The sequence below is a fragment of the Leptosomus discolor genome, chromosome 1 (genome assembly GCF_034619465.1).
Source record: "Leptosomus discolor isolate bLepDis1 chromosome 1, bLepDis1.hap2, whole genome shotgun sequence".
NCBI classification, from domain to species: domain Eukaryota; kingdom Metazoa; phylum Chordata; class Aves; order Leptosomiformes; family Leptosomidae; genus Leptosomus; species Leptosomus discolor.
Genome location: NC_141391.1, coordinates 132,056,096 through 132,064,781, shown reverse-complemented (window position 1 = coordinate 132,064,781; position 8,686 = coordinate 132,056,096). Strand labels below are relative to the sequence as shown.

General features: G+C 43.7%; 1 protein-coding gene across 1 annotated transcript; it reads left to right on the top strand.

Annotated features, from left to right (window-relative positions):
* Positions 1–454: 454 nt before the first annotated feature.
* LOC104352186 (cystatin-A) lies at positions 455–8,324 on the top strand. Its single transcript, XM_009958459.2, has 3 exons — positions 455–2,063; positions 5,664–5,765; positions 8,101–8,324. Exons 1-3 carry the CDS (start codon positions 1,854–1,856, stop codon positions 8,227–8,229), a joined length of 441 nt encoding a protein of 146 aa, XP_009956761.2. The 5' UTR covers positions 455–1,853; the 3' UTR covers positions 8,230–8,324.
* The last annotated feature ends 362 nt before the right edge of the window (positions 8,325–8,686 follow it).

Genomic DNA, 8,686 nt, shown 5'->3' with positions numbered 1-8,686 from the left:
GGAGGTAGTTAATGCTGCCTTGGGGATCTTGTCAACACCCCTTCCCAGGGTAGTTAATGCATCCTGGTGAGTGGAGAAGTTTATAAAATATGCTGGTTTAGCACTGGTGCTGCATGGTTGTTGGACGCATTCTGTGGCTTCTGGCCTCGGTAGGGTGAGCAGGTTCTTCCAGTTATGTAGCTTATCTGTCCTGCCCTGTGAATAAGATGCATGGTAGGAACATGGTGGAAGATAATCGATGTTTGAGTGAATCAGCAGTGTCTTATGCAAAAGATGGAGTTTGAGCTCATCAGCTTGAATTGTCATTAACTCCACAAATTTGGTTGTGAGGAATTCCTCATCTGGAGTGGTGAATTTGGAGAAAGTGGCAGACTTCCAGTTTTAACACCTCCCATTCCCTTTATTCCCAAGAACTGGGAACGTTTTGTTCAGAAAGATGTTGTCTCAGGACAACTGTGTTTCTTCAAAAGCCTTTCATCCGCTCCCATAACAGTGCTGCTCAAGTTTGGGAAATTCTGCAACATCTTTATCAGTGACGTGCCCTTACCTTGATCTATATACTGTTGAGTTTAGGGCCCCTACAGTCCTAGTTTCTCAATCTCAGGTCCTTTGTTCCAAGAACAGGCCTTGAAGTTAGATATGAAGTACTTGTTTACAGTCTGTTGCATCACTTGGCATCTGTGAGGAGGGTCCATAGCCTGGTTAGTACACGGGTAAGTCTGTGCTCCACAGCCACCATTGCTGTGGCCGTGAAGACGCTTGTTTCCAGCAAAATCTCGAAGGCTGATTACATCAGAAATACCCATTGCCTGTGTGCAGCACATATTCTCGTTTTGCCCACTCCCATGTACCCACCTCTAGGGACTAAAGTTGTCTGGTCTGTTGCTGCTTCTCTTGTCCTAGCTCTGTGGCAACACTCCTCCCATTTGCTGGAGAGGGGAATGGCAGGAATAACGAAGAGGAGTAGTTTTTCTGTGGTCTTGAAGTGTTAGTTCTCCCTTACCAGGTAGGGCTGCTAGCAGTTGCTAGCCTTCTCTCAGCAGGTTGCATGTGTTTTGAGCTTTCTACTTCATATATGGTCATGAATATGACTATGTCATGTGTCTGTAACTGCAGAAGTAATATTTCTGACTATATATTCTGCATGTACTTCAGCAGCGTGTGAAATATAAGTACCTTGAAATTAGAACAGCTATTGTGCACACACAACTATTGTAGTGAAAGACATCGTACTTTGCCTTCCAGGAAATTGGCAGTAGAGTTTCAATAAAAATGTAAATAGTACTGCATGTTCAATTGTTATTATGATTGCCTGAATGCAACTATAGATTTTATAGGAGAGAAGCAGAAATAACTTATTTGCAGTACTTACCTGAACCTAGGAGTTAATTTTTTCCCCTTCTGGTTCTGGTGTTCACCTTGGCACCTTTCTGGTCAGGCAGAGGGAAGTAAAGTCACTCAAAGTAAATTGCAATCTGCTCCTGTTTCCCACTTGGACAGGCAGTGAGACAATGCAATTCCAAGTTGAACGGGACCTGTGCTAAGGAAATTATGGCATGCTTTCTTCTGGTCTTGAGTGGTGTTGGGAAATACTGGGTGTGACACTGATCCATTTCCTTCATGCACAGACTAGTCATCTGCACATGGGTGGAGAGGCAAAAGGTTCTAGTTTCAGCCCAAACCAACTATCTTAAGATGTGATTGGCTGGGGGCTGTTTGCTTTTCTTGTTGACACAGAGACTATATACACTTAAGATTTTAAAGTGCTTTTTACAGTTAGTATTAATATTATCAGTGCTTTGCATTGCTTTCCCCCCCTGTTTTCCCTATTTCTCTCCTTCTCCAGTTCAGTAATGGTAGGCTCCATGTGTTACAGGTCATATGATTCCGTGACACATGTTTATGTATATATACGAGATGCCTGGTGGCTCTGCTCAGACTGTGCTGAACTTCCCTCTTCAGAACCACTCATCATTTCAGAGAAGTTACCTGCCACTATGATGCCTGGGGGCTTATCTGAGACCAAGCCTGCTACTCCCGAAGTCCAGCATATTGTTAACCAGGTGAGTTGTGATCTCTGTAAAGGTGAAGTCTCTGTGTGCAAAGGCTGAGTCCTGAAGCTTGTGTAAAGGCTGGGAGACCAGGTGGTGATACTGAAACAGTGTTTAAACTGAAGAAGCTAGTGCTGAAAATGGGAGTCCCCTTAATTGCCAGTATTTTCTCGGTGTTCTGTATAGGCAGTGTACTGGTAAGACCAAGACAAACCACTTCTCTGTCTAGCCCTTGTCCATAGCCAGGCATAGTAGTGGCTACTTTCAGTTGGTGTTCGTATGTAGTTCAAAGACCATCTCTACTACGCAAGCACTGAGGTCGCTTGTTTGAAACTAAAGGTATTGTATTTGAAGGGAGAAGATTGTATCTGGTAGAATTAGTTTCTCACTGAGGGACGTGGATAGGACAAACTATATGTTAGTATGCACTAAAGAAAAGGGATATACAGCACAAAGCTATGGATAAACAGTGTGTACTCTGCTGGCATCTAGTGTTTTCTAGAGTCACAGCTGTGATGCAGGGGCTGCTGGTGAGCCAGTGGGGCAAGGTGAGCTTGGCACAAGGCAGGCAGGGTGAATCCAGTTGCCATGATGGTTGGTTACAGGTGGCAGTCTTGTCCTGGAAGTAGCTGTGTGAACACCTTTAGATCCTCTAATGCTCTGCAGTGCAGCAGGTCTTAAAAGAGTATAAAATGCATCGTGAAGAGTGGGAGGGGAACAACATGGCATGAGAAAGCTCGTTTTGTGTCTCCCCTCTTGTGTTCCAAACCAACCAATCCCCTTCACACTCCCAGCTCTGAAAGATGAGCTTTTCCCCCTTTGTCAACTTCACAAAGCATAACTTAGACCCTCCTTGAGGAAACAAAAATAGGAAGTAGTGGGGCTGAACAAGTTGGCTGATACCGCTGCATGCTCCTGTGCATGCAGGGCTCCCAGCCCCATCCTTTGCTGTGCCATAGAGGACAGAATTTGTACTGGCACCATTCCACATCTCCTGCAAGCTTGCAGTCTAAGGTCAAATAATGATGACACCAGACTTAGGTGAGCTGGACTATATGTGCGGAGGGGCAGAGCCACCAGGAGTTATCTGTAAAGAGGCTGTGTAGCCTGGTGCCAGTGTCCAGTACTCTGACCAGGTTCTTTTAGACATTCCACATGTGGAGGGTATAATGTTTAATATCCAGTTTACTTACTTGAAGATATTTGATGTTGCATGAGGTTTCTGATTTAGCAGTGATACAAATATACTGGTAACACAATACAGATGTAAGTTACTCTTCGCAAAATATAGCAATTGCAGTAACACAGTTCAGTGACAACACCAATGGGATCTCTGCTGCTGGTCTCTAATATGCTGACTGTCACAGTACTGGGCATCCTCAGTCACCAGGAGGAAGTATGTGGGTTGAAGCCAGTTCAAGCCTGCTGTTCTCTTCGAAATTCTTTTGTTCATTGTTTAGTTTTTATACTCTGTGTTGGGCAGAGCCACATACTCACTCCCCCTGTGCTGGTCTGGCTAACTCAAGGGGGCGTTCACATTCTTCTAACGAATTCCAGTTGATCCACTCAACAGACATAGCCGTTTATCACAAACAAACATCCACTTGTCCCCTTTGTGTTGAAATAAAGTCAGCTTCTTTCCAAAAGCTGTGGTCAGTCACACCCTCCATTATTTGCTGAGTTTCGTAGGCACATCGCCCTTGCCCAACTTTTCTGAGCCTTCTTCCATTGTAGGCCTTCATTGGTCAGTCACAGCTGGGGTTGCCAGAGTTGGGCACGTGTACACAGGGGAGGGCTGGAGTATGTGTTGGGGGCCGGTGATAACAGGTTTTCAGAGGGAAGATAATTTACTTCAGAACAGAAAGTGAAAAGGATTACCTAAAATTTTGGGGGGGACACCGATTGAATCACTCGGGAGCAGCATCACTGTTCATCCTATGCTGACACAAGTAGTTGAAGCAGCAGCACTTGCAGAGATCAGAAAATCCCTCTCGCCTACAGAGGGCAGACCCTAGGCAAGGACTTGTGGCACCTGTGTGTCACATGTTGTGACATAATGTGGAATTCTTACTTCCTCGAGTGTAAGACGGGGGGCAATGTCTCTTGTCAGATGGGGGCTGTGAAATTTGACTAATGAGTCTGTGAAATACCTTAAGGGCCTCCTTTGCACAATGCTAGGGCAGTGTAGCGTGGCACATACTGAGCTATGTTTTTAATGCTAGGCTGTGTTATGGGTGATCAAAAGATCCTGCCCTGTTGCAGTGTGTATCAGAGATGAAATCACAGTGCTTAACTGTCAGTGAGCAAACTTGCACTTAAAAATGGGGAAGTTCATTTCAGGCTGTGCTGATGCTCACAAAGTACAGGGCAAATACGGAATCTGAAGTGTGGATGTACAGATATCCTGTTTGATTCCCAAAGGGGACAGATCTTAATTTTGGTATTCTTCCATTCTCAGTAATTCAGGAAAATACAAACAAATTATTCTTTGTTCTTTATTTTCTGTAAGGTGAAATTTTTGCCTTCTGCTGAGCGTGGGAGAGAGAACTCTCCCTGGTCCTTTTCCTTTGAAAAAGCTCACACTCCACCACAGAGGCTTTGTTATAGTTCTCTAAAGAAAATATTCTTGTGGAGACAAACCTTGCGTTGGGGCAATCCTGCTCTGCTTCCAGCAGGATAACAGTGTCACCCTTTAATGATGCAATGCTGTGAGATTTTATGCTCTTCTAAGCCGAGAAGCAATTCATAGGATTTGAGTGAAGTTGTAAAGAGCATCTGCAGACCGTGGGTTGCCCAAGGTCTATCTGCTCTTGGGATCACCTAATTATTTACGCCTGTGCCTTGTCTGTAGTCATCCTTAGTGAGCTGGTGAATATTATTTGTTCAGTCTCCTTGTTTTACAGCTCTGGCCTACAACTGAGGAATGTTTTGGGTTTAAGGACTGTAACTATTACGGTTGTTTGTATTTCACATGCTTCTAGACGTTTAAGGACATACTAGTTTAAATTACACCTTTAGCTGCAGGGCTTCCACCAGCACTGGAATAACTTTCAGGAACTACTTGATCAGCTAGTTGTCTTGATACTCTCAAATAACCCTGTTTATTGCAAGTCCTTAAAGAAAAACATTAAACAGATCAAGTGCAGCTCTGAGGCTGTGAAACACAACAGGGGTCTGCAGCCTCCCAGGCTTACTGGCATGGGTGCAGGTGTTCCAGGTGAGGGGGGGCTGTCTTGCACCGCTGTGTAACAGTGTGGTTGACATAGGTGTACCCTCCTAGGGAGCGTGGCTTGGTACCTAGCTCCTTTGACAAAGAATTAAGAGGGCAGCAGGTAGCAGTTGCCCTATACTGAGCAGGAGACAGTTGTGCTGGACAGTTTTTGGGGTGGAGGGAAGTCAACTAGGAAGTCTAATTCTAAAAGGATTTTAAAGAATGCTGGAGGCAATGCTAGGAAACAGGGCTGGAGGTCTTGGTGTAAATAGAATTATTTTGAGGGTTCTGGGTTTATTTTATTAAGGGTCTGTGTTCGAAAGGGTGAAAATTGGAGTGGTAAATGTGAAAGAAAAGCCTAAATATGAACCTGCTAACCATTTTTCCCTTTCTTTTTACAGGTGAAGCCACAATTTGAAAGAAGGGAAAACAGGTCATGTGGTATCTTTGAAGCCATAGTATATAGGACTCAGGTGGTTGCTGGGATAAACTACTTTATTAAGGTTTGTATATATTGTAGGATGGAGTGCTTTGTTAGTTAAACAGTACAGGTGACTTGCATAGTGGCTTACAGCAAGAAAGAGAAGCAAATGTAGCAGAAAACCATCTGATGTGACTAATAGAGTTAGGGACTATCTTCAGATGCTTATAGAATTCCTCTGTTTGGAACTACTGTAGAACAGGAATATAAAAACTTCCAAAGCATGCACTGTGTTGCTTCAGATGTGAATGATAACTTTCTTAGGATCATCTCACTCAAAGACTATAGATCGCCTGATCAGCTCAAATTATTCAAGCTAGTCATAAATCTTCTCTCCTGTTTCCTCTCAAGGCAAAGTAGTTTTCCTGTTGCCTCTCTGTCCTCCAGTTGTGTTTATTGTGATGAATTTGAAGTCAGCCTGCCGGTCTGATGGAGAGTTAGTGAATTTAATTTAATTTAAAAAAAGTCTGATGCAAGCACCTCATACTTGGCTGACTAGTTTTGCACACAAGCATGTGTGTTGATGTTTTGGTTCCGTGTCATGTGCTGCAGAGGTACAGCCTACCTGCTAGTTCTTTCTTTATTTTCAAAACTCCCTTTCTGTTGTGGAGGAAGAATGGGTAATGCTTAATTTGGAGCCCTCTGATAGCACCATTCATCCTGTTACTAGAAAACCTTACTCCATGTATTTGAACAACTTTCTGTGAAGTAACATCTAAGAAATTGCTGGGCTTATTTTGCAAGTGAAAGCCAGAAAGCATTGCTTAGTGGCAGGCTGGCTTTCTGGAAGTCGAGCAAACGTTGCATGTGACTGCTGTGTCTTAACCCCACATGTGTGCAGACATACGCCTGGTAGGATATGCTCCCTTGACAAGAGTCAGAATCTTTTTATTAAAGAAATTGGCAGGTAGGGTTTCTTGGCAATAGTAATTCTGCAGAGAGACCTTATGAGCATTTGTTCCACACTTCTCATATTTAGTTCATCCCAGGAAGGACAGACACTGTCAAATCTTCTTCTTTCCCATGTCCTTCCTTAAACTAACTCTTAACAATCACTTCTGCTCTGTGGGCACCAGGGGATTGTACTGACAGATGACCTATTAATGGCTAGCCGGAGTCTTACATGAATGATGTTTATCCTTCACTTGCTCCTGGGAGATGTGCCTTGACTTTGTGGACAAGGTACTGAGTAATGAAGAGTTCCAATTCACAGCAAGGCTGCAGTGAAGCCGGAAGTCACACGCAGTTGCGTTTCTTCCCTTAGTGCCATCTTATTGCTGATGTAGGCAATGCAAAATACTTGTCTGCTGTCCGTGCTAAGCCTCATGACCAAACTACTCAGAAATTAAGATTGACATCTTACTGAACCTGAAAGAAATCCATTTGTAACACTAAAACCAGATGATTTGTCTCCTCTTTCCCAATCTTGCAAATGACAGGAAACATTTTAGCATTGACTGCAAGGAGCTCTGTCACAAGATTAATTCTTTTATACTGCTGAATTTTCCACATCGCTAATATTTTACCAACTGACTTATAGCTGAGACCAAGGCAAACATAGTGCCATGTTGCAGCCACCAGAAAGCATGTAAAAACCTCTTGGAGCCTAAGGCATTAAATTTTCCCTTAACGCTATGTACCTCACAGTGAGAGTTTAGCACCTGTTGTTCTTGGCTCTGTATGTACGAAGTCATGCACAACTTTGTGGCAAGTCTTTATGTGAAGACTTTCTGGTGGGGAAGGTGAGTTTATTTTAAAATAATTTCAGCCACTCACACTCATTTGTACAAGCACCAAGATGTGTCAAGTTGTCTGTTCAGGCACGGATGTGTTTGCAGTAATTCTGCAGACAAGGGATCCTGGCTTTCAGGTTGTCATTGCTTCTTAGGACCATGTGCCCGTTTGGGATAGCTCTTTCTATACCTTCTAGGAGCTGACACGGTTTCTGCATCTTGCCCCACCCCTGAGTCATTCAGATTTACTCAGTGTCTCTTGTGTCCTACTCCAAGTGTCCCAGGAAGCTGTAAGCTGATGTGCTGGGATCTTGATGACCGAAATAGGACACCAGCAAAACCTTTCTCCTGTTGTGCCTTCTAGTGCTTCCACACCCAAGCATTCCTACTCATTTTCCATTCGCGTGAGTCTGAAGGTTTTGATTACAGTTTTGTACATGTGTAGACAGTTTCTGCCACGAGTTACTATCCAGACTTGGGTTAAGAGCTGTTGAATTGAAAATCAAGATGCACCTAAAATTAAGCTCCTGAGCAAAGATAGTCTTCCAAGTATGCAAGAGCATCCTTTTGTTTGAACCTGCTTTGAACCCGTGATCCTCACTTTCCTGCTGTTTTGGCTTCTAGGTGCAAGTTTCTGATGCTGACTATGTCCACTTAAGGGTGTTTCAGAGCCTTCCTCATGAGAACCAAGGTCCCAGCCTTGTCAGTTTTCAGACTGGCAAAACCAGAGATGATCCTCTGACCTACTTCTGAGAGACGATGAGGAGTGGTCCATCGCTTCTGCAAGTTACATGTGGATTCTGCCTGTGTCAGTAAATGCATGAAAATAAAATAAGTTTTGAAAGCTATTTGTTAATCTGCTGCATGTCTTGTCTAGGTCTGCTGCCTGCCTAAAGCTCAAGCAGGCTCTGAAATACTATTCAAGGCTGTTTCTGCTACCTGAGGTACTATAGCTGTAAGGTAGAGCACACCCATTTCAGCTCCTCTTTCCAAAACACTTGTCAGGCATCCTTTGAAGACAGAACTTGGGCCTCCTGAGTATACTTCAGGCATAACGGGCTACGTACTTCAGCATGTGGCTTCTTGGGTTTGTTTTAAGTGCATTAAATACAAGCTATTGGCCACTCCTTAGAGAATGTGTGAGATATAAATAATTTCTGGCAGGGGGGCATTGAGAAGCCAAACTGTGTACCCCTCTGTACGTGCAGCT